This window comes from Dama dama, chromosome 6 (genome assembly GCF_033118175.1).
Source record: "Dama dama isolate Ldn47 chromosome 6, ASM3311817v1, whole genome shotgun sequence".
NCBI lineage: Eukaryota > Metazoa > Chordata > Mammalia > Artiodactyla > Cervidae > Dama > Dama dama.
In genome coordinates, this window is record NC_083686.1 from 27142703 (window position 1) to 27170019 (window position 27317).

General features: G+C 39.1%; 1 protein-coding gene across 4 annotated transcripts in view; it reads right to left on the reverse strand.

Moving 5' to 3' along the window:
- MTHFD2L (methylenetetrahydrofolate dehydrogenase (NADP+ dependent) 2 like) overlaps positions 1-26898 on the reverse strand; it is a 147019-nt gene extending 120121 nt beyond the window's left edge. For 2 of the 4 annotated variants that reach the window (XM_061145788.1, XM_061145789.1), the window contains exons 1-4: positions 26648-26735; positions 24810-24843; positions 6723-6907; positions 5982-6104 (exon numbers count right to left, since the gene is read on the reverse strand). In XM_061145788.1, coding sequence (XP_061001771.1) covers positions 5982-6104; positions 6723-6876 — 277 coding nt within the window. In that variant the 5' untranslated portion in view covers positions 6877-6907; positions 24810-24843; positions 26648-26735. Of the gene's footprint in view, positions 1-5981; positions 6105-6722; positions 6908-23761; positions 24844-26647 lie in introns of those variants that run through there. The other 2 variants (XM_061145791.1, XM_061145790.1) reach the window with 2 other exon arrangements.
- Between the last annotated feature and the right edge of the window lie 419 nt (positions 26899-27317).

Sequence of the window (27317 nt, forward strand, 5' to 3'; positions counted from 1 at the left end):
TCTTGTCCTTCACTATCTCTCGAAGTTTGCTCAAATTCATGTCCACTGAGTCAGTGATGCCATTCAACTGTCTCATCCTCTGTCACCTCCTTCTTATGCCTTCAATCTTTCCCAGCATCAGGGTCTTTTCCAATGAGTCAGCTCTTCACATCAGGCAACCAAAGTATTGGAGCTTCAGCTTTAGCATCAGTCTTTCCAATGAATATTCAGGGTTGATTTCTTTGAGGATTGGCTGGTTTGATCTCCTTGCTGTCCAAGAGATGCTCAAGAGTCTTTTCCAGCACCACAGTTCAAAAGCATCAATTCTTCGGCGCTCAGCCTTCTTTATGGCCAATTCTCACATCCCTACATGACCACTGGAAAAAGCTTTGACTATACGGGCCTTTGTCAGTAAAGTGATATCCCTGCTTTTTAATACATTGTCTAGGTTTGTCACAGCTTTTCTTCCCAGGAGCAAGCATCTTTTATTTCATGACTGTAGTCACCATCCGCAGTGATTTTGGAGCACAAGAAAATAAAATTCTGTCACTGTTTCCACCTTTTCCCCTTCTGTTTGCCATGAAGCGATGGGACTGGATGCCTTAATTTTTTGAATGTTGAATTTTAAGACTGCTTTTTCACTCTCCTCTTCCAACCTAATCAAGAGGTTCTTGAGTTTCTATTCACTTTCTGCCATTAGCATGGTAGTATTTGCTTATCTGAGGTTATTGATATATCTCCTGGAAATCTTGATTCCAGCTTGTGATTCATTCAACCAAGCAGTTTGCATGATGTACTCTGCATATAAATTAAAAAACTAGAGTGAAAATATACAGCCTTGTCATACTCCTTTCCCAATTTTGAACCAATCAGTTGTTCCATGTCTGGTCCTAACTGCTGCTCCTCGACCCACACACAGGTTTCTCAGGCGACAAGTTGGTCTGGTATTCCCATCTCTTTAAGAATTTTCCAGTTTGTTGTGCTCCACATAATCAAGGGCTTTAGTATAGTCAGTAAAGTAGAAGTAGATGTTTTTTTTGGAACTCCCTTCCTTTCTCCATGTCCAACAGTATTTAAGGTGAGAGCTAAAACCATTTTGGAGAGTCACTCAGTTTTCCTGAGTCTCTCCCAAGTACACAAGTTACTAAACTTTTGTTTGTTTTTCTCTTGTTAATCTATCTCAGGTCAACTTAATTCCTAGACCAGACAGAAGAACCAAGAAGGGAAAATGTCATCCTCCCTGAAAACTTACATCACAAGATTGATGAATTAATTTAAATACTTTATGTTATAACACATTGTTTAAGGTAACTGCATTGTGTTATGGTTTCCTGGGCTTGCCTTGTGGCTCAGCTGGTAAAGAATCAGCCTGCAATGCAGGAGACCTGGGTTGGATCCCTGGGTTGGGAAGATCCCCTGGAGAAGGGAACAGCTACCCACTCCAATATTCTTGCCTGGAGAATTCCAGCTTATTCTGGTAAGCAACAAATTTTATGTACCAGTATAATGTACTTTAAGTCGATAAGTAATATAGCTTAGTCTTCTCACCTGCAATATGAAGAAGATAATGCCTACCCATAAGGCTGTTTTGAGGATTAAGTAAAATCATCCCTATAAAAGAATAGTTGCCACACAGTAAGCACACGTTACTCACGAGCTAACACTGACAAGTTGGTGAGGGTGGTAACATAATGGTAAAGGCATGAGGGACCTGCCAGCCTGGGTTCACATCCCAGCACAATTGCCAGCTCTGTGACCTTAGAGGAAGTTACATAACTACTCTGTACTTCAAATTCATCATTAGTAAAATGTACATAATAATAGCTCCCCATCTGCATTGGGAAATTGTGAGGATCCAGTGAATCAGTAAATGCAAAGAGTATAAGACATAATAAATGCTTAATTTTAATCAGTGTTATTTTGTATGCTATTGGCTCTTCAGCTAGGTAGAAGACTGCCCTTTCTCAGAGCATCCAGATAAGTGTTATCACCATATCCCTTTGGCTCTTGCTTCTCAGTTTCTTTTTTTTTTTAATTAATTAATTTATTTTAATTGGAGGCTAATTACTTTACAATACTGTAGTGGTTTTTGCCATACATTGACATGAATCAGCCATGGGTGTACATGTGTCCCCCATCCTGAACCCCCCTCCAACCTCTCTCCTCATCCCATTCTTCAGGGTCGTCCCAGTGCACGGGCTTTGAGTGCCCCGTTTCATGCATCGAACTTGGACTGGTGATCTATTTCACATATGGTAATATACATGTTTCAATGCTATTCTCTCAAACCATTCCACTCTCACCTTCTCCCATAGAGTCCACAAGTGTGACCTTTATATCTGTGTCTCTTTTGCTGTCTTGCATATAGGGTCATCGTTAACCACCTTTCTAAATTCCACTTATATGCATTAATATACTGTATTGGTGTTTTTCTTTCTGTCTTACTTCACTCTGTATAATAGGCTGCAGTTTAATCCACCTCATTAGAACTGCTTTAAATGTGTTCTTTTTAATAGCAATATTTAATAGTAATATTCCATTGTGTATATGTACCACAGTTTTCTTATCCATTCATCTGCCGATGGACGTCTAGGTTGCTTCCATATCCTGGCTACTGTAAACAGTGCTGCGATGAACAGTGGGGCACACATGTCTTTCAATTCTGGTTTTCTGGGTGTGTATGCCCAGCAGTGGGTCATATGGGAGTTCTATTTCCAGTTTTTTAAGGAATCTCTACACTGTATCTTCTCCATAGTGGCTGTACTAGTTTGCATTCCCACCAACAGTGTGAGAGGGTTCCCTTTTCTCTGCACCCTCTCCAGCATTTATTGTTTGTAGACTTTTTGATAGCAGCCATTCTGACCAGCATGAGATGGTACCTCAGTGTGGTTTTGATTTCGATTTTTCTAATAATGAGTGATGTTGAGCATCTTTTCATGTGTTCGTTAGCCATCTGTATGTCTTCTTTGGAGAAATGTCTGTTTAGTTCTTTGGCCCATTTTTTGATTGGGTCATTTATTTTTCTGGTATTGAGCTGCATGAGCTGCTTGTATATTTCTAAAATGAACACAGGACTCAAGCAATTTATTTTAGTACAAGCAGATCACCATTGCCATCTAGTGGCAAATTGCTAGCAAACTCAATAAGGAGGAATATTGCCCATAAAGGGGTACATTTTCTACAGATGTGAATTTAATTCTTTAAGACAAACTAGATATTTGGAAAACTGTGATACGTTTTCTATAGCAATTTGAATTGGATACAAATATAAGTGGGGGAAATTTAAAAACTGAAAACCACAGAAACATTGCTTGGCAAATACAGCAGTACCAAAAAAAAAAAAAAAAGATTTTTATTTTGCATGAGCCAAACAATTGGGTTTAAACTCAACGCCAAAAATATTTTGGACAGACTTGTGATGTTCATATATCCCTGATATTTTCTAGGGCCTAATATTCTATGATATCAAATGAGTGTGCTATATGTGTTGAATTCCTTTTGTAGTTATAAAAGTATGGGATAAATCACTATGCTAATTTTAGCATGATGAATCTATACTATTATCTGTCAGAAGCATTTTTCTTAAGGGCAAACCTTAATAACTTCTAAGATTCGTTCCAACTTTTTGATATTTTAAATGCAGCAATATAAGAGGAAAAGAATTAGAAATGTGAATTTGGAGTGTAATTTAAACAGCACAAATGTTATAACATATACTAGGATATTAAGTTATATTATTAGATAAGTTAAAATATTAGTACCATACAAAGAACACAGACAATTGCATCATTCAGCTTTACTTTCTGCAAGTCAAAACTTATAAAAGAATTAAAAACTGCACAAAACTACTATAATCTATAATATTTAGGCTACTCCTTGCTTTGCTCATTGAAATATGCATGAACTTCAGAGCTATAATTTAGTCAAATGACACCTGTCTTCCAACAACACAGTTCAAATGTTAGTTATCAAGGCGTCTTATATAAGAGCTGCCAACTCTCAGACAGTAAAGAAACTGCCTGCAAAGCAGGAGACCCAGGTTCAAACCCTGGGTCGGAAAGATTCCCTGGAGAAGGCAATGGCAACCCACTCCAGTATGATGGGTTTCTTAGGTGGCACTAGTGATAAAGAACCCGTCTGCCAAAGCAGGAAACATTAAGAGATGCAGATTTGATCCCTGGGTTAGGAGGATCCTCTGGAGGAGGGAATGACAACCCACTCCAGTATTCTTGCCTGGAGGGTCCTGTGGACAGGGGAGCCTGGAGGGCTACAGTCCACAGGACTGAAAAGAGTCAGACACGACTGAAGTGACTGCATGCTGACTCTTTGGTCCAAATATCACCATGTGAGTAACAGATGAGCCTCGTAATCAGTGACTAACAAGTCAGTCTTTTCAAAGTCTGTCAGTGCTTGGTCACTGTACATCTGTTACTCAATTCAAAGATAAATAGCAAATTATATTGCCTCCTTGGGTTTCAGGGATAAATTCACTGACATTTCCAAAAAGTACATAATCAAAAGAGGGAATTAGCCCATAAAGATGAAAGTTCAACAAAGAAATAAATGTGATGATGCTGGAAGTGAAAATTGGATGTGAATAGAAGATCTGAAGACGGCAACAGTAAAGCAAAGATAGAAGAGACCTAGGCTAGCAAGAAGGCAAGGGCCTTGAATGTAAAAGACAAGGTAAAGTCGCTTCAATAGGATTCTAATGGACTGTAAATGGGTTGGTTGTACAAGAAACAGGAAAAGACCCTAGAATGCTGATACCATGTCCTTTGGAGTGATGCAGCTATGAAGCCAAAGGAACTTAGTCATCACAAATGGATCAAAATAAATGAGGAACAAAAAGGATGACAACGCCCAGAGGAAGTGACACCAGAATCAAACCTCACACTAAAGAAACTCTCAGAGATATTTCAAGACTTTGAAAGGACAAAGGACAAAATGGAAGTTAATCCAAACTTAAAAAGAATTTGACAATTCAATTCACCAAGGCATAGAAAAAATGCTTGCTCCATATAAGTTATATGATGAGAAGAAGGCAAGTAACTGTTCAAACTCCTCTTGATAAGATTTTGACAATGAAATAAACTACTTTAATGCTCGATGTTTCCAATGTTTTAAATTACAGTGTACTGGATAAATATTAGTTTCACTATTTTTTTCATCTCCTTCAGTTCAGTTCAGTTACTCAGCCATGTCCAACTCTTTGTGACCCCATGGATTGCAGCATGCCAGGCTTCCCTGTCCATCACTAATTCCCAGAGTTTACTCAAATTCATCTCCATTGAGTTGGTGATGCCATCCAACCATCTCATCCTCTGTCGTCCGCTTCTCCTCCCGCCCTCAATCTTTCCCAGCATCAGGGTCTTTTCCACTGAAGTCAGATCTTCACATCAGGTGGCCAAAGTAATGGAGTTTCAGTTTCAACATCAGTCCTTCCAATGAACACTCAGAACTGACTTCATTTAGGATGGACTGGTTGGATCTCCTTGCAATCCAAGGGACTCTCAAGAGTCTTCTCCAACACCACAGTTCAAAAGTATCAATTCTTTGGCACTCAGCTTTTCTTTATAGTCCAACTCTCACATCCATACATGACTACTGGAAAAACCATAGCTTTCATCTCCTTACACATTTATAAACCATGGTAAGAGAGTTTTTAATGTTTTGAGAAAACATTTTAAAGGTCACAGAACAATTGTTATTTTCCTATTGATTTGTTAAGATCCTTTGCCCAATTTCAACTTAGTCATTTTCATGGTCTTGCACTATTGTGCAAAACAAGAACTGCATGTATTATTGCCAAAGCCTAAAGTTTTCTTTCACAATTTTCAGTCACTATAAACATGTCATTCAGAAATTGCCACCTTGAATATGACTATAATAGCTAGTCCCCTTCTAAACCTACTTTATAAATGACTTGTGGTGTCATGACGTAATGTTGAAAGATGTCCTTGCCCCTAACCGAATTAGACACACAGAAGAGCATTGTATACCTGGCAGTGGCAACTGAACTAATATACCACTGACTCTTGGGTCCGCGTTCAAGTGATCAGTTATATCCAACAGTTCTTCCTGAGAAACATCCTTAGGTTTTAGAATGATCTCACTACAGATACCTGAAAGAAAAACAAGAACAGAAAGTCACTTGACTAACAAAGATGTGTTTTTTCATTAATGGTGTCTTACACGGTGTTTGATTGGTTCCCTCTGTTCTTGTCCCACTGAAAGAAAAGACCCTTCTACAAACGTGATGTTCAAAGCACCATCAGGAGGGAACTTTTAAATGGTACAGATCTTTTCTTATGATTCACATGCATTCTTTGGCCCAGTATTCTATGCGACAAATTGCACTTATTTGTGATGAGCTACTGTTAATGGATTTGAGGAGAGTAAAAAAACCAGTACCACCACTACCACCACCACCATGAACTAGGCAGGTTAATGTGATTTAAAGAAAAAAAAAAAAAAGCCCTTAAAATGTAACAAGTTGCTCTCATGTTTTCCAATAGGACAAGAAATCACACCAAGTTGATTTAAAGCAATTTGAAGAAAAAAAAGAGTAAGAAATGAATGTGAATGTTGGGAACTAAATAATCAACAGAATGGCAATAAATAATAATAACACATGTTATTCAAATAGCATTTAGTTGACAGCTATCATTCATAATTATCACACTTTGAAGTAAAACCAGGAAACGTTATCTAGTAACAAGTACAGCTAAAATGCTCCCCACCTACAGCAGCAGCGGCTTTGATCTTCCTCCTGACATACGTGTGGCTTGCTGGGTTATCACCCACTAATATGATACTGAGATGAGGCCTTCTGTTTCCAAGGGAAACCCAAGAGTCCACGCCATGCTGGATTTCTTTCTGGATTTGTTTGGCCATTTCAGTTCCTGAGATAATAATTGCATCATATCTGTGGAAAACAAAGAAACAAACAAAAAATATACTACTAATAAGGCAGTAAGGACTATCCAGCCACATCAATTTAAAGTATGAGAGTGAACAAAACATCTATGATCCCCTAAGCAAGCAACCAAACTTTGATTTGTTTCAGATATATTTGACACTCATTCTCAGGTTCAGAAATGCATGCATAACTTTTTAAAAGTAGTCCAACTCTGCTTTTCAGTTCTGCATTATGATCTGTCTACAGTATACATTTCTTCATCACTTTCACATATATGTTTTTTAATGATCAAATCACATACTCAAGACCTAGAATACTGGTTCTATTAAAAGCTCTGCCTTTTTTTTTTTTCCAGAAGAGACAGATCAGCACAGTTGAGTTAAAACTGGCCCCTATCTTCAAAGCCCCAGACACGTTGTATATACCTGGCCCCATAGCCTTTTGACCCAAAGGCAAAGTCAGTTCACTCTTAATAGTACATCCAGTACAAAATCCTGAAGTCATGAGCTCTATACTACACAGCTGCTCTCATTTACTGCAAGAAAAATTGTATCCCACAGCTCTAGGACTCCGTGACAGCAGCTGCCCGTACTGCCATGCTCGTCATTGATGGGGATCAGGCCAGGAAGCAAATGGCTGTCTTTCCTTCTCCCCACCCCACCACCCCCACCACCCTGATCACACCAAGGCATTATTTCTAACAAAAAAAATGACACAAAACATTACTTCATGGCAGTTTATAAGTGCTTAAGAAGGTAAAACATGCTATACTTTGATAGATGACATAAATTTATCTCTGGAAAGGCACAAAAATGAATGCATTATGGGAAGGCTTTACTGCTCTCCATGATCTCAAATTTAAAAGTGGTGAATTAATATTGCTTCTACTACATGCAGGAGACATAAGAGAAGCGGGTTCAAACCCTGGGTCAGGAAGATCTCCTGGAGGAGGGCATGGCAATCCACTCCAGTGGAAAATCCCACGGACAGAGGAGCCTGATGGGCTACGGTCCCTAGGGTCACAAGGAGTCGGACACAACTGAAGCTACTTAGCATGCATGCATGCACTACTGCATGTTTAGTTTTTAAAGTTATCAGGTAAAATAAAAGATAGTTCCATCTGGTGCCCCCGTCCTTTCACTATTGAAAGGTCTGGTGAAAGCATGATCTATAGTGCATGAATATTATACAAAACACTAAATGTAGGTCAATGAATAATATGCAGGAGAAGAAACGGAGGAAAGAGAAACCTTTACCAACTTAATTTTCTCAATCACCTGTACAACTTTTATGTTCTAATGAGAGCAGGCATCATGAATATCAGCCAGCACAAACAAAATGAAAATGTGTCACCCCTTCCAAATAAGTCAGCTCCCCTTTCTGACAGGTTGGTGTACACACATGTAGAACCAGATCAAGAATACTATTTCAACCTGGCACCAGTGGTCCACAGGGCTCATCCAGGTTCATGCAATTTTGATGTCAACAATGTTCTGCTAAGAAGTGATCCTGAAATATAGTCTATGTATACATACATCAAAATTGCCTGGGAAGCTTACTGAACTTGCAATTTCTGGATGCCCCCTCCACCAGCACCACACCCATGATTCAGGACACCTGGGGAAGAAGAGACAGCCTGGCAATCTGCACATCTAACAGGCTCCCACAGTATTCTTATGCATGTTTGAAAACCACTTCTTCAGTTCAACACAAAAGTGTATTTTAATAATCATGTGTCTGCTAAGTCACTTCAGTCGTGTCCGAGTCTTTGCAACCCTATGGAGCCCTCCAGGCTCCTCTGTCCATGTGATTCTCCCGGCAACAATACAGGAGAGGGTTGCCATGCCCTCCTCCAGGGGATCTTCCTGACCCAGGGATCTTATATCTCCTGCATTGGCAGGTGGGTTCTTAACCACTAGTGCCAAGTTCTTAACCTGGAAAGCCCCAATAATAAACATAAGCATGGGTAAACAAGTAACTGGTTTTGGTATCAGGGTGAAACTGCCCTCATAGAATGAATTAGGAAGTATCCATCCCTCTTCACATTTCCAGAAGAGTTTGTGCAGAATCGGTTTTATTTCTCCCTTAAATGTTTGGTGGAATTCACTTGTGAAGCTCTCTGGCCCTGGGCTTTCTTTGTGGTAAGATTTAAGACTACAAATTTAAATTATTTAATACAAAGAGCTCTTTAGGTTATCTATCATTTCTTGAGTGACCTTTTGTAATTTGTATCTTTGTACATTCTAATAATTGGTATGAATACATAATTATTAGACTAAATAAAGATAAAATACATTCACTTTTGAGTTCAATTTTATTCTCCAGGATTAAGAAACAAACCTTTTTCACTATTTACTTTGAATTCCTGATGCTCATTTGTTATTGATTCATTTAAGTGGACTTTTAATACTAAGGGCCTTCCCAGGTAGCACAATGGTAAAGAATCTGCCTGATAATGCAGGAAACACAAGAGATGTGGATTTGATCTCTGGGTTGAGAAGATCCCCTGGAAAAGAAAACAGCAACCCAGTCCAGTATTCTTGCCTGGAAAATTCCATGGGCAGAGGAACCTGGTGTGCTACAGTCCATGGGATTGCAAAGAGTCAGATATGACTGAGCACACACATACACACACACACATACACACACATTAATACTGAGAGAACAAGGACCTCCTATATTAACACGTACTAAGGGCCTGCAGATACGGCAAACAATTTCAGCATGATTTGTTTATAAGAGGTAGCAAAAAATATAATAAAATAAATAAATAATAAAATGAGTAGTAAAAAAAAACTTTCCAAAAATTAAGTTGTGTCAACAATATTCAGATAGGCAAAATACTCTACTTTAGAGGCGAGTTTATCTGCTAACATAACACTTCTTTAAAGTGACTTCAGATGTAAAGAACACACATTTATATTTTAAAATATAAAACCATCTGTTACATTTTAACAGCATATGACTAGCAATGCAGCTGCTTACATGTTTTATTAGCCAATTCTCTATTAAATACAGTGATTTATACATAGATTATTGTGAAACTGGCAACACTGGACATAATTCAGGATAATTACGGCCTAGAAACTACAAAACTGTGTAACCTTGAGGATGTCAGATATGATAATGGCATAAACTGATTCCTGACTTCCAAAAAGACAATCTATTTGCAGATTAAACTTGATTGCACCTTTTCTGTTGGAGGCTGAAGTGACAGGGCTTATTTTACATGATAGCACTGATGTGCTAAATTGGCTTCCTAATTACAGCTGACATGGCATAGCCTGGTCTAGCTGGTGTTTATGGGTAAACACCCATTTGATTGCTACCCAATTATAAAGAGGAACTTAGAGCATTTTCAGCCACAGCTGGTCCATCCCACCGATTTCCCCAGTCACTGGAGAGGCTAAGCAAGTCTGGTTCTGTTGGAGACACACTTTAGGGATAAATGAAGCAACGCCAAATTAGTGGAGGGCCAATGCAAGATGTCTGCATCACTCTACCTGCTACAAGTACTGGTAAACACACACAGTAAGAGCTCACATAAACCTCAGTGAATAAAGAAATGAGATTTTTTTCAACATGCATATTGTTGAAAAATGTTAAATATCAGCAACAACTCAAATGTTCAGCCACGGAAGCACACAGCTCCTAAGAATTCACCTTCAGATCTCGATCCCTGCCAGTCCATTCTCCACTCTGCAGTCAGAGAAATTTTCCATGGAAAATTTTCCATGGAAACACGCCAGCTCCCTGCACTATATACCCATTTTTTAAATTAACTTAATAAATAAATATGGAAAACTGCTTCGAGGCACCAGGAATACAAATAATAGTGCACAAAACAAATTATTCACTTCCACAGAAACTAAATTTGTAGTTGAAAAAGACATAAGCAAAGTTTTAAAGCAAATATTTAATGTATTATGTGTGAGAAATAGAAAGAAAAGGCATATGCAGAGGCCAGAGTTACCATTTTCCATAAGAAGGTTCAAGTGTCACTTCTCTGATTAATAGGGTAACACCTGAGTATAAATAAAGAAGTGAAGGCATAAGTTTTGTGGTTACCTGGAGAAAAGAATTTAGGCTACGGGAAGTACACAGCGAGTACAAAGGACTTTAAGCTGGAGCAAGCCTGGTATGTTTGAGGAATAGCAACGAGCCAGTGGCTGCAGTGGAAAGAACAAATAGGTCAGAACAGGATGTAAAGTCAGAGAAGGAGTGTGACTTCAGATCACATTGTACTCCAGGCCTTTGGAAAGACACTGGCTTTTACTGTGAGAAAGCAAGCATTTGAAGATTTGAGGAGTGCCATGACCTGATTTTCATTATTCAGTGATAACTGGTTAAAATGTGGAGACTCTATAGGAGGAAGCAGGGAGGTGAGGACACCAGTGAAGAGACTAGTGTGGAATCTCAGACAAGAGATGATGGTGGCTTGGACATGGTGGGTGGAGCAGACAGTCAAGGTGCTGAGAGTAGTCTGATTCTGAATCTATTTTGAGGGTGTAGCCACTGGGATTTACTGAGATAGAGTATAGGGTGTAAAGAAAACAGAACAAGTCAAACATGGCTTTCTTCAGCTTCATGGTGCTGATCAAGTCCCACAATACACACAGCTGAATTTCAATTTATCACTTGTGCTAGTTTCTCATTTCTGGGCCTTCACATACACTATTCCTTTGACCTAAAACACTCTTCATCCTCCTTCTTACTTCTCTAACATCCCTGCCAAATCTGCTCCTCATTCATTCCCACACAGTCCTCAAGTCTCAGCTTGGAAGGCAATCTGGGAAATGTCCTCTGACACTTTCAACCTAGGGATCTGCCTCTGTTAAGAGTGCCCACAGCACCCAGCTCTTACCCTCATGTAGAGTCTAAAGTCCTTATTAAAATTATTGTCTCCCTCACAACACTCTAAGCTGTGTAGGACAGGAAGCTTATATTTACTATGATATCCTTAATACTTAAGAGTATTTTTCACACTGCATTTACCAAATATTTGTGGGATTATCAAAGCTGTTTATTGTACTACAGTTTGCTGGGGTTAACGTGTAGCCACTGAAAATAACTATAAAAACAACAACACGTTAAAATGTTTGCATAAAATTAAGTGAAGAAATTAAATGAAAAACTATAGGTACATAATAAAATGGTGAGATAGGTAGTATTCTGGATATTTATCTATCTTAAAATGGTATCAAAATAGATCCTGAATTAAATTAAAAGTGAGTAAATGCAAAATATGTATGAAACATATGAAAAGAAAAAAGAGTAAAATTAACAACCTTAGTACCCAGTTTAAGAAAAATACTATCATCATCATTGAAATTGTATGCATTGAAACCCTCCCCTATCAAAACCTTATCTCCTCCTAGAGAGTTAAACACAATCCTGAAATTGGAGTTTATAATTCCATTTCTTTCCTTTATCATTTAAACTAATGTTTGTATCTCTAAACATTAGAAATATAATCATATACATTATATGCCATATAATGTAACATAATAACATATAGCACATATACTATAATGTACATCAATATATGAGCTACATTATATATCTCACATTTATATATGATATAAATATAAAACATAATATCTCTCTAAGGTTTACACCCAGGAATGGGATTGCTAGATTATAGGACACATTTATATGTGTTCAGTTTATGTCACCTTATTTTCAAAGTGGTTGCACTAGTTCATACATCCACCAGTAGTGTCTAAGAATTTCTACTTCCTTGAGATTGCCAAGTTTTTACATAACACATTAGTTTAATGGCATTTTGCTGTAGTTTAAATATGTGTTTCCCTAATTACTAGAGGTTGAATTTCTTATAGGTTTATTAGCCATCTGGAGTTCCTCTTTTACTGGATGCCTGTTCATCTCTACTGACCATTTTTCTAATGGATTATTAGCTGTGCCTAATCCGTAGCAGCTGTTTATACATTCTGAACACTAATCTCATAACAGTGAGGAATGGAGTGTTTCCTGCCATATCAGTAAACAAGGAGGTCACAGTCATCAGGGATTCCAGCCCTCCAGGGCACTCAGGAGGGAGGAGAAGACCTGTGCATTCTGGCAGCCATCAGACTGCAATGCAGCCACTCTCTATGGTGAGCACCAAGGAACGAGGATGTGAAGACTCACAGGAGGCTGGCCCCAGATAGCTGAGCTGCATTTGAAAGGAGTGATTTCAGTGAACCCAGATTCTTGCATCTTCCCATACACAAGAAAAGTGCTAAATTCCTTAACTTGAGATATCTGGTTTTCTTTAATTCAAAAAAATACTTTTGATGTTCAGACTACTTGTTCTTTGTTTCAAACTTCTATATAACCAGACTCCTATCTCCACCTCCTTGGAGCAGTTCTCTCAGGGACACTTAAGATGCTGCCTCCTGGGATTAAGTACTAAAAATTTCTGCCAAATAAAACATAACTCTCAACTTTTAGGATATGTCTGTTTTTTAAGTCTACATCAGTAACATCTGTGTATCAAGTATCACCAGTATATGGTTTGACTTTTCACTTATTTTACAGTTACTTTTGATGGAAAATTTGTAATTCTAACGTGAAAACCATCTTTGCCTCTAGAGCTTGCACTTCTTGTCTTTTAAGAAAACCTTCATCATCTCTGACAAAATGTGTTTTACAGAACACAACAGGACTCACAGTTGATGAGACAGATTGGCTAAGGAATTGCCAGGAACTTTCTGAGACGCTATAGGCTAGATCTAAAAATTTTACTGGGCTTAACTAAAACCTCTAAAAAGTGGTTCTGCCAAGCTTCAGTTAAGAACCACTGATTTACACCCCCATCATTCTCATAGTAAAAATCCCCATTCTAGTATTCCTGATAGGTGGTCAACTACCTTTGTAACCAAGCAGGACCCCATGAGGCCTTCCCAGGACAGGCTTTCCCCCATATCTTTTGCATTAGCTCCTCTCTGAAGTACCTATATAATAATATTTGAACCACATTTCCTGAGCTGTTTTGCAGATGTAAAAAAACCTCCCTCATACTAACAAATGAAAGATGTTAACTATTTGACAATGATGAACACATAGTCCCAGGCCACCAAGAACCTAAGGACCGATCATGCTAACCCCTGGGATACCACCCTCCTACCTCATGACCAGCCAATCAGAAAATTGTGCATGAGCTGATCACAGACCCTGAGACACTCCACCTCCCTCACTTGGCTTTTAAAAGTGCTCTGCTGAAACTCTTCGGGGAACTTGCTGCTTTTTAGGGCATGAACCACCCATCTCCTTGCATTGCCTTGCTATAAACCTTTCTCTGCTCCCAAATCCTATGTTACAGTTAGTTTGACATCATTATGCATCAGGCATGTGAACTTGCATTAACACTTTCAATATAAAGAAACCTATGAAGCACGTGTATATGCTTGAAACTGGTCATGGGGCATGTATCAATAAGTATGCAAACAAGCATACAATCTACCAACTAGGGCTCTTTGCGACCCCGTAGACTGTAGCCTGCCAAGAGTAAGAATATTGGAGTGGGTTGCCATTTCCTCCTCCAGGGAATCTTCCTGACCCAGGGATGGAACCCATATCTCCTCTATTTCCTGCATTTCAGGCAGATTCTTTAGCTGCTGAGCCATGGAGAAAGCCCAAAAGTATAAATTGATAACAAATTAACAAATATTGTACACACAAGCTCAGTTATTATAACTAAATTACAAAGCTATTGTGAAGAAGTTTGTATTGAATACAAAAAATTATTTCATCACAGCAGAATGTACTCTCTTCACTGCCTATATGATTTTAAAAACAAGTGTTTAAAAATATATTTTGTAAAGGAGCCAATCTACTGGAAATTATTAACATATTCAAAAAAATAGGCCAGACAAGGGTGGAAGGAGGACTTCAGATTTGAAACATCTAGTGAACTGCAAATACTGAAACCAAAGCTTACAATAGAAACGTATCACTTCCCTCCAAAAGGAGGTACTGAGCTAATTAAACAATGATTCCTCAAGCATTATACAAGCAATTTTTAAATTCTATTGCTGAGGGTTGAATTTTGTCCCCAAAAAGATATGTTCAAACCCTAATCCCTGGAACCCATGGCTGTGATCGTATATGTAAATAAGGAATCTGCAGATATAACTAAGATACAGGATGAAGTCACACTGGAGTTCAGTGACCATAAATATGACTTTTGTCCTTATAAAAAGACAGAGAAAACTCCACATGAAGACAGAGGCAAGATGGCCACATGGCTACAGACACAAAGTTGGAGTCATAGAGCCCTAAGCCAAAGAAAACCAAGGATTGCCAGCAACGACAGGTTAAGAGAATGTGGTTCTGTGGGTTCTCTTGATTTCAGACTCCTGGCCTCTATAAGTGTGAGGACAAGTTGCTTCTGTTTTAAACTGATGGGGTTCAGGGCAGGATGCCCCAAAATGTGACACTCTAACATGGAGATTATTCCCAGCTGAAGACAACCAAGGCCCAAAAGATTTGGGAGGAAAGCTTTGAACTTCTCCCAAATGCCTAAGAGAACTTTAAGAATTGGAATTCCAGTTCCAAGAAGGAGCTGTCACCACAGATAACCATACTAAAGTATGAACTAGGTGTGGTGGGCAGGGAGGAACCTAGCAAGGCCAGTTTGATCAAAGTTCCCTCTGCGTCCCTCTGTCTCTAGATGGCCCGGCAAACATTTGTTCACCAAACATTAACTCTTTTCATCTTCCTGTGAATTATCTTACTTCTCTTCAAAGTCCTAGACACTTATCTTCTTCTCCTTAGTCCAGAATAATATATATACCTCATCTTGCCTGCCTTCGGAATTCTTCATGTTTATGTAAATTCCTCATATATAGTTTAAAAATTTGATTTTTTTTTCTGGTTAATCTGCCTTCTCTCATTTCAACGGTCAGCTGAAAGAATTGAGAGGAAAAAGAGGAGAGTATCCCCTCCTCTACAAATCCATCTAGTTTGTGGTACTTTGTTTATGGCAGCCTTACTAAACAAATACATCTTTAATCCCAATTTAAAGTATCTCAATTTAAAGGGATGTAGCCAAAGTAAAAACAACACCCAGTTGTGGATGTGACTGGTGTTAGAAGCAAGGTCCAATTCTGTAAAGAGAAATATTGCATAGAAATCTGGAATGTTAGGTCCACGAATCAAGGCAAAGTGGAAGTGGTCAAACAGGAGATGGCAAGAGTGAACATCGACATTCTAGGAATCAGTGAACTAAGATGGACTGGAATGGGTGAATTTAACTCAGATGACCATTATATCTACTATTGTGGGCAGGAATCCCTTAGAAGAAATGGAGCAGCCATCATAGTCAACAAGAGTCTGAAATGCAATATTTGGATGCAATCTCAAAAAAGACAGTATGATCTCTGTTCGTTTCCAAGGCAAACCATTCAATATCACGGTAATCCAAACCTATGCCCTGACCAGTAATGCTGAAGAAGCTGAAGTTGAACAGTTCTATGAAGACCTACAAGACCTTCTAGAACTAACACCCAAAAAAGATGTACTTTTCATTATAGGGGACTGGAATTCAAAAGTAGGAAGTCAAGAAACACCTGGAGTAACAGGCAAATTTGGCCTTGGAGTACAGAATGAAGCAGAGCAAAGGATAATAGAGTTTTGCCAAGAGAATGCACTGGTCATAGCAAACACCCTTTCCAACAACACAAGAGAAGTCTCTACACATTGACATCACCAGATGGTCAACACCAAAATCAGATTGATTATATTCTTTGCAGCCAAAGATGGAGAAGCTCTATACAGTAAGCAAAAACAAGACCAGGAGTTGACTGTGGCTCAGATCGTGAACTCCTTATTGCTAAATTCAGACTTAAATTGAAGAAAGTGGGGAAAACCACTAGACCATTCAGGTATGACCTAAATCAAATCCCTTATGATTATACAAGGGAGTGAGAAATAGATTTAAGGGACTAGATCTGATAGACAGAGTACCTGATGAACTATGGATGGAGGTTCGTGACATTGTACAGGAGACAGGGATCAAGACCATCCCCAAGAAAAAGAAATGTAAAAAAGCAAAATGGTTGTCTGAGGAGACCTTACAAGTAGCTGTGAAAAGAAGAGAAGCGAAAAGCAAAAGAGAAAAGGAAAGATAAACTCATTTGAATGCAGAGTTCCAAAGAATAGCTAGGAGAGATAAGAAAGCCTTCCTCAGTAATCAATGCAAGGAAATAGAGGAAAACAATAGAACAGGAAAGATTAGAGATCTCTTCAAGAAAATTAGAGATACCAAAGGAACATTTCATGCAATGATGGGCACAATAAAGGACAGAAACGGTATGGACCTAACAGAAGCAGAAGATATGAAGAAGAGGTGGCAAGAATACACAGAAGAACTATACAAAAGAGATCTTCATGACCCAGATAATCATGATGGTGTGATCACTCCACTAGAGTCAGACATCCTGGAATGTGAAGTCAAGTGGGCCTTAGGAAGCATCACTACAAAGCTAGTGGAGGTGATGGAATTCCATCTGAACTATTTCAAATTCTAAAAGATGATGCTATGAAAGTGCTGCACTCAATATGCCAGCATATTTGGAAAACTCAGCAGTGGCCACAGGACTGGAAAGGGTCAGTTTTCATTCCAATCCCAAAGAAAGGCAATGCCAAAGAAGGCTCAAACTACTGCACAACTGCACTCATCTCACAAGCTAGTAAAGTAATGCTCAAAATTCTCCAAGCCAGGCTTCAGCAGTACGTGAATCATGAACTTCCAGGTGTTCAAGCTGGTTTTAGAAAAGGCAGAGGAACCAGAGATCAAATTTCCAACATTTGTTGGATCATTCAAAAAGCAAGAGAGTTCCAAAAAAGCATCTATTTCTGCTTTATTGATATGATATGCCAAAGCCTTTGACTGTGTGGATCACAATAAACTGTGGAAAATTCTGAAAGAGATGGGAATACCAGACCACCTGATCTGTCTCTTAAGAAACCTGTATGCAGGTCAGGAAGCAACAGTTAGAACTGGACATGGAACAACAGACTGGTTCCAAATAGGAAAAGGAGTATGTCAAGGCTGTATATTGTCACCCTGCTTATTTAACTTATATGCAGAGTACATCATGAGAAACACTGGACTGGATGAAGCACAAGCTGGAATCAAGATTGCTGGGAGAAATATCAATAACCTCAGATATGCAGATGACACCACCCTTACGGCAGAAAGTGAAGAAGAGCTAAAGAGCCTCTTGATGAACATGAAAGAGGAGAGCGAAAAAGCTGGCTTAAAGCTCAACATTCAGAAAACTAACATCATGGCATCTGGTCCCATCACTTCATGGCAAATAGGTGGGGAAACAGTGGAACAGTGGCTGACTTTATTTTTGGGGGCTCCAAAATCACTGCAGATGGTGACTGCAGCCATGAAATTAAAAAATACTCTTTGGGAGTAAAGTTATGACTAACCTGGACAGCATATTAAAAAGCAGAGACATTACTTTGTCAACAAAAGTCCATGTAGTCAAGGCTATGGTTTTTCCAGTAGTCATGTATGGATGTGAGTTGGACTACAAAGAAAGCTGAGCACCAAAGAAGTGATGCTTTTGAACTGTGGTGTTGGAGAAGACTCTTGAGAGTCCCTTGGACTGCAAGGAGATCCAACCAGTCCATCCTAAAGGAAATCAGTCCTGGGAGTTCATTCGAAGGACTGATGTTGAAGCTGAAACTCCAATATTTGGGCCACCTGATACGAAGAGCTGACTCATTTGAAAAGACCCTGATGTTGGGAAAGATTGAAGGCAGGAGGAGAAGGAGACGACAGAGAATGAGATGATTGAATGGGATCACCGACTCAACTGACATGAGTTTGCGTAAACTTGGGGAGTTGGTGATGGACATGGAGACCTGGAGTGTTGCGGTTCATGGGGTTGCAAAGAGTCAGCCACAACTGAGTGACTGAACTGAACTGAATTTGTAGGAAGAACTTTTGATGAATCTCCTGTTTTTCACTGAGTAACTGTCAGTGAAGAGTTACAACAAAACTTGGCCTCCTTGAGGAGTGAATGGCAAACCATTCCAGTATTCTTGCCACAAGAACCCCACGAACAGTATGAAAAGACAAAGAATGTGACATCAGAAGATGAGCCCCGCAGGTCAGAAGGTGTTCAATATGCTACTAGGGTAGAGCAGAGGACAATTACTAGTAGCTCCAGAAATAATGAAGCAGCTGGGCCAAAGCCAAAATGATGTTCAGTTGTGGATGCGTCTGGTGGTGAAAGTAAAGTCTGAGGCTAAAGGACAATACTGCATAGGAACGAGGACTGTGAGGTCCATGAATCAAGGTAAATTGGGTGTGGTCAACCAGGAGATGGCAAGAGTAAACATCAACATCTTAGGAATCAGTGAACTAAAATGAATGAAAATAGGCAAATTTAATTGAGATGACCATCTACTACTGTGGGCAAGAATCCCTTAGAAGAAATGGAGTAGCCCTCATTTAACAAGAATCTGAAATGCAGTATTGGAGTGTGATCGTACTTTTTTAACTCTTAAAAATGTGGTTTCATCAAAAAATTATACAGTGAGAAAGCCATTAATACAAATCAAAAGTGAAGTCAATTCGACCCTTAGATATCTTTCATACAATGCACCCTGTCATTACTTGCTCAGGTGACATCTCCTGCAAAGGCAGGAACTTTGCAAGTCACCCCCAAAGAAGGCAAGACAAGGAGCTCTCCTTTTCAGCAGTTTTTTCTCCCCCTGTTGCTGAGCTAGCACTGAAATCCCTTCATTAGGAAAGAATATGTCACAATGGAGTGGCCAGGGAGGAGAGTTAGCAGTCAGGCAGCACAACACACTACAAATTACTCACCCAAACCAGAAGTCCTGAGAGGCAGCCCTGTTCACCCTTAAAAGCTGGCCAAGTTACTTTACTGCTTTCAAAGGCATGCAATTTCCTCATGTATATAATGGGAATAGTCCCTGTTGACCTTATATAAGCAGCTTTGACTAAGAGTTGATTGGCTCATTTGTAAAAATGGCTTTCCTAGCTTCTGTTAAGTAATAGACGGAGAAATGTTCAGAGAACCAGAAGTGATATGGGACTGAAAAGCCCTCAGGGCTTCCCCGGTGGCTCAGTGGTAAAGAATCCACCCGCTAATGCAAGAGACGTGGCTTCTATCCCTGGGTCAGGAAGATCCCCTGGAGAAGGAATTGGCAACCCACTTCAATATTTTTGCCTGGGAAATCCCATGGACAGAGGAGCCTGGTGGGCTACAGTCCATCGGGTCACAAAGAGTCAGACACAACTTAGCAACTAAACACCAACAAAAAGTCATCAACATTTAGTGTTGTTTCTGTGAACTTGTCCACTTACCTATTCACTTTCCAGAAAACATACTACAACCATCCTAATATATGGTTCCTAGCACTAAATTAAGTGTTTAATTAGCTAAAACAAAGTAACAAATAGGAGGGGGAAAAAATCACCTATTTTCTTGTGTATCAAAATACTCATTCACAAAATAGTAAAACAAAGCCCACTCACAAACAACAGTGTATTTAATTTGTATACTTGACATCTTGCTTCTGCATCTATAATCTCATTTTCAACCACAACTTTAATTAGAGCTGTAATAAACTGTTTTATGATCTATAAAGATGAAAAAGCCTAATACAGTCATTAGCAATTAAAGTATCTCTGCAGGTCCTAGGGCAAAATTTGAAGATTCTTGGGTTCAAATTAACAACAGTAACAAAACAAACTCAAGGGAACCAGGGCAAAATTACATATGGAATAAAACCAATCACTAACTAGTACAAGGGAGCCTTTCAAAGCAAGTGAATTTTTTTTAAGTAAATTAATATTTAAAAATGTTAAGTTTATGGTTTTTTAAAAAAACATTTCATTTCACATCTCAAATGCTATGTTACACTATGAAGTAAAGAAATTATACTTTCATAACTCAATAAAAAGTAAAGCAAATTCTTTCCATTATGTACGATTCTTTCATTCAATTTTGTAACTTAACACTTTCAGAACTCTAACCTGTAACTTAAAACATCAGTAACAACCTAAACCCCCGGAGAAGGAAATGGCAAACCACTCCAGTATTCTGGCCTGGAGAATCCCATGGACAGATGAGCCTGGGGGGCTACAGTCCACGGGGTTGCAAAAGAGTCAGACATGACTTAGTGACTCAACAACAACCTAAACATCCATAATTTCTGCAGAAAAAAATCTTATATGCTAAGCTTTGTACCAGGAGAACACTTGGGCAGATTGTTAAATCCCATGTACATCTTCTCAGAACAATTTTTTTTAAATGTTTAACATAAAATACACAGGTTTACAGAAAACCAGTTTTATTGAAATACTGTTATCAAATACTTTTTTTAAAAAAGCATTAAATAAAACACCTAGTGGCAAGTCTAATTACTACCATAATATCAAAGAGTATTAGTGAGTGTATATGTTTTGAGATCTCTGCATCAACTGTGTTATTAATATGCCTATACTTTTGCTGGCAATATTATAAATTGTATTCCTATTACTGTGGTTTGAGGCAAACATTCACTATTGAAGAAAATGCTAAATTTAGTAGAGACTAGTGACCTCCCATCTAAGTTTGGGGATCCTTAAATTCTATCCATGAAGTCCCAAGTATTAAAGAAATATTATTATTTGTATTATTAATATATTAATTAATATATTATTAATATCTGTATTAAAGAAATCTGACAACACAATTTTTAAGATTTATATGCAAAATCAGAAGTCCTGATTCACAAAAGTTCTGCACTTTAATAAGAATTTTCAGAATGACGATAAGCAATAGGGAAATTTATAAATTGCTTGTAGAGAAAAGCACTGGATAGATCATATAGGTTCCAAGTCTGTTTTCACCATTTATTTACTGTGTTATCATGGACAAATTCTTTAATTTCTCTAAGTCTCAATCTCCTAATCTGTTAACTGGGAATAGTAATAGTGTCTACTTCATTCAGTTGTTATGAGGATTGAAGGACAAACTATACACAAAAAATCTCAGCAAAATGTTTAACACAGATTAAGGAAAAATTAAATATTAATAAGAATTTATTTTTCAACAGTACAACTGGATTGCTTAAAGCAAGATGATATTCATTGCAGAGTTAATAAATAGCCAAAGTGGAAAAGGAAACATCTATTTTTAAATTATAATATGCCCTCATTTTAGAATGACAAATCTTTGAATAGTCTCTTGGCTCGAGGCATACTCTTTAATGAGAGTAATTCTAGAAACCTAAGTAGAGTTCAGATCATTAAGTGAATAAACCTGCTTGGTATGATGTTGACAGGAATATGACCTGCATCTGAGAGTGAATTATTTCATATTTCAAGGACTAGACGTTAATCAACAGCAAAATGGTTACGTAAATTAAGGCCACTTGACTTAATGTAATATTATGCAGCCAATAAAATGTTAACAAAAACAATGGCAACACAGAAAATACCTATGACATAATATTAACAGGAGCAGCTGGATAAAACTTCTTGGTTACTATTAACCCTGAGGTCTTCTTTGAAACTAATTTAGGTTTGTGTTATATCCCATTCTGAACACAAATTAGTTGATTTTTTTTTCTGGTCCATACTGCACTTCTTAATAGTAAATCTCACTAATTACTAATCATTACTTTATCCCACTCATTGGACAGTTCAGATTTCACCCAAGCTCCTACATCTTTAAGCATCCTTCTACAACTTAATCACCCCTAAACCAAACTATTTTTAACAATCTTCACTGAGCTCCAGGGAATTCGATGAAGAGTATGCGAGTACTTCTATGGAGTATTATCTCCACAGAAGGTAATCTGCTGGGTTTCTTTGTTGCTACTTTTATCATCTAATTAGGGTATTAACATGAAAGAATAATATAACTACAAAGCATCTGAAAAACAAAGATTTGGGTCATTAAAGAAATTGCTAGATTATTACTAAAATAATGACTAACAAGGTCTGAGATTAGTATTAATTTTCTCTGTTCACTTGTTGATCCATTTTAATCAGAAAACTTGATTTTGGAGACATTACACTAGAACATATTATCTCTTAACAGCTGAAGCACAGATATAAAACTAAGATATAAGATAATAAATGGTGAAACATTTAGGTTCTAAATTTAAAATGACATAACTGCTACAGTCCATGGATTCATGGATTCAAGAGCAGGACACGACTTAGTGACCAAACCACCACCAATAACTGCTTAGAAATAAAAACTGTAACCAGATAGCTATCATAGCTCATTGTCATTAGAAGACGTAAGGCATTAAGACTCAAAAATCACAATTTGCCAGCAAAATAAAATGTGATCTTGAGAAATTGCCCTTGCTAGCCATTGGCACAAACTCTATCTTGGTTGAAATAATTACATGGAAAATCAGCTTCAGTAATGGTACAAACTGGAGTCTGGGTCCTTTAAGCTTCACACAAGGATAAAATGATCTTTAAATAAATTCTATAGCAGACAAAGAAACTGAGTAAATACTATAGGAGAGGGTCTCAAGAAAAACTAACAGCCGTACATGTACAATTTGTCTTTTAAAAATTATATTTGTCTTTTAAACTACCCATTCTATGAAAGAAGGTGTTAGTTGCTCAGTCGTGGCTGACTCTTTGCAACCCCATGGACTGTAGCCTGCCAGGTTTCTTTGTCCATAGGATTCTTCAGACAAGAATACTGGAGTGGGTAGCCATTTACTTCTCCAGGGGATTTTCCCCACCCAGGGATTGAACCTGGGTCTCCTGCATTGCAGGCAGATTCTTTACCATCTGAGCCACCAGGGAAGTCCTATAAGACATGATTATTTACATAACATAAACCAGTACCTCTTACTAGCTCCAAAAACATAGGTTTTTTTATTTTAAAAAACCCTTGGGATACCCATTTAATTACTAAAAATGAGTTGATATAGTAAAGCATGGTTTGGGGAAGCCTCTGTTGGAGGATACCCGAAAATCTGCCTCAAGAATGGCATTTAACATAAAAGTCTGTAACCTTGCCTCCAGATGGGATAGACTGCTGCCCAGTTCCATACACTTAAAAACACTGTGCCAGACTCATGTGATATTTTACAACGCAAGCACATTTTGATACGTAAACTTCTCACACAGCAAGGCAAAACTGGGAAAATTCAATCACCAAGAATTTTTTATTTGTAACTTTTTGGCTTTTTAGATAACTCATTTCAAGAAACAATAAGCTGCAACAAATAGAATGGACTTATTCATTTATTTCCTTGACATTTAAATATATTTTCTTTCAATTAATAAATACATTTTATCATGAGTAAATGGGGGAAAAACTCACTGCAAATTTTAAAGGGAAACCATTCTGAGATTAAATATTAAACAATAAATAATAATTTTGTAATTTTCAAATTCTGTTAAACACTATTTCTTGAAATTCTCTACTAAAAAAGTATTTATATGTTCCATTATAAGTATCTAATTAGCCAAAGATATGAAAGACAATCAAAAATACTTTTTTTCATTTGCGGCTCTATACCAGAAATTGGTAATAAATCTGTTAATTTAAAACAGTCAATATCATTAGAGAAAGAGTTCATCAAACTCAAAGATTCACTGCAGTAAGAAAAACACTAAGGCTCAAATTTCAAATCAAGAGGATAATGTAGGATTTAAACCACATTCACTATGAATAACTACACAACTAACATGTCACTACATATTAACTCATTATTGACCGGGGGATTTTTGCAGAGACTAACACCTGTGGCCAGCAATTTGTTATCAAGTGATATTGATATATCTCCAGTCAATAACATTTGGGTAACAAAAGACATATTAATACATCTCTGGTCAATAATGTGTTAAAAGAGATGACCGAGGATGGGGACAAGTGGGGAGGCAGACAGTGGCGACCTCTGGAAGATGGAATCTCTTCTCTCTGCTGGTCCTAGAAGAGAAAAGAGACACCAGTGAACATCAACACACTGTCCGGATTTCTCCCCACCCGAGACCCATCAGTCCACAGGTGTTTCTCAACCTTACAGGCAACTTCATCTTCATATATGGTACTTAGTGACAAGGGGATGTCAGAATGTCACCTATCCTAACCTAACTAGTGCTGCCTTGAAAAAATAAAAACCTATCAAAGGTATTACTATTTCTATACAGCTATAATCTGAACGTAGTTGGGTTGAAAGTTACACTTCTTTATTTACATTAAAAATAGCTTTCCAAAATTATTCCACTCGATTATTTCAAATTATAAAAGACCATAAATTCAATTTAAAAAGCTCTGAATTATCCATGTGTGTATGTGCATGTGTGTGTGACAACAAGTGGCTTCAACGGGACAGTTAGGTTTTTAGCTGTCATGATTCTCATTCGGTGTATTGATACCTGGAGAAGACAGGATGATGGGATTGTCTATTTACACCATCTGACAAAGGGAAATGAACCAACTCATACAACCTTTGAAAAAGGTTATCTTCACTCTGGGAAGAAGCCCTAAAATAACTCAAATTCAACAAATAATTATCTAAATAGTGTGACTGTGGTACATAATTCCTTCAATTCTGTAATGCAAAGAGAATTCTACAGAATCTGCTTTTCCTAGTTTGCAGAGTTTGTATCCAAACCAACTGGCAATTTTTTTCAGACACCATGAAAGCTTCCGCAATCAGAACTGTGGGTCATTGTTATCTTCTCACATATTCTCTGGAAGACAAACAGCAGTCACTACAAACCAAATCCAAAGTAAACCCTATAGGACTTTTTTTTTTTTACTTCAGTCACGCAAGACTAAGATCCAAATATATACAATGAAGAGTTAGTCAATTTAAGTTAAACAAGCCGTCACTATGTTTTCTCATTACTGATCTTTCCTTTCTTCCCGGCATTGTGCTGGGCACTGGGGCTACAAAAAGACGAGTAAGGCACAATCTCTGGCCACGTAAAACTGCAGTTATAGCACGTTATTGAAATCCCTGTAAGTCTGAAAACAAATGGACTCACTGGCTCTGGGTCAAAAGAAATTATTCTTAGCTTCTTGGTCCTGAGTTTGTATAATAGCTACAAGTAACGGGTGGGCGGACAGCGTACCATTTGTACATAACAGTTAAAACCTACTCGCAATCTGCAGGCCAGCAACAAGGTCCAAGGAGATGCAGTGAATCTAAGATTGATCATGTCAGTCTAAGACTGCAGACATTTGGGAAGCGCCATACAGAAAAACACCGAAAAGTCAAGATTAAAGTCTGATTTTGTGAAATCATTAAGAATTGTAGAGCTCGAAAAGACCTCAGTATTACCACCAACAAAGAAATTCAGAAACTCTAAACCATATGGCCATCGCCCACTCCTTTGTTTACGAAACACAGCCAGAACCAAAACCAAACAAATGCTTCAAGCAGACCACGTGTTTTTAAGGCCCCTTTTCTCTGGTCTCAACGATCTTCCTCAGTCACTCAACTGCACCTGCTGCAAAGATGGCACGTTCCAGTGAGCGCAGAGAACATCCAAGTTGCCTGACTTGAGGCGGATGAGACCAGCCGGCCTGGCCTGCAAGGCCAAGTTCCGAGCGAAGACAGGCCTCGCCCCCGCCCCGCCGCGCGGCTGCCCCGGAGCTCCGGCTCACACGCGCGAGGCCTGGCCCGCGCCAGCCGCAGGCGCCCGGCCGCCCCTCCCACAGCCAGTGGCTTCGCACCCGGGAGCGCCCGGGCCCGAGGAGGTCGAGCGTCCGGGAGCGCTCGTACCTCACGCCGCTGCTCCGAAAGCCCCGGAACGCCTGCCCCGCCGCTCCTGGCGCCGCGAAGGGCGACACCGCGCTCCGGCTCAGCGCCGACACTCGGGCCAGGCGGCCGCGGAGCAGCCAGAAGCCGCGGGCCACCACTGTCATGGCCGCGAATGCCGGCTCCCTGACAGAGGCGCCACCTCCGCCGCTCCGGTCCTCACAGCGCCAGCCCGGACTCCGCCCCCACCCGGCTCGGCGGGAGAGCGAGTCCCACCAGCCGAAGGTTCCCGGGGGCACCTTTCAGGGGCGGGGCTACAAGCCGAGTTCGGGGCCGGGGGCGGGGCTGAAGGACCTGAGCCCTGTCCCGTCAGGGGGCGGGGCCGGGACCCGAGCCCCGGGCTGGACTAGCACGTGCGTCGGAAGGCTGGAGTTTGAGGGATGGCCTGGCGGCGACATGGCCTCCCTTGCACTGGTAACGCTGCTGATGTGCCCATAGTGAGGACACAGGGAAAGCGTCTAAACTAATCAGTCCAAGCAGCACGCTCCCTTTCTCCCAAACCATTGCTCTGCCCCGCAGCTGCCCAGGCTACTGGTGATTTCATTTAAAGCAGGAAGGATATTACAGATTCTGTCTCCCTTAGTGAGACCCTGGGATACCTTTCTCCTGAGAGCAGGAGAAAGAAAGACAAGTG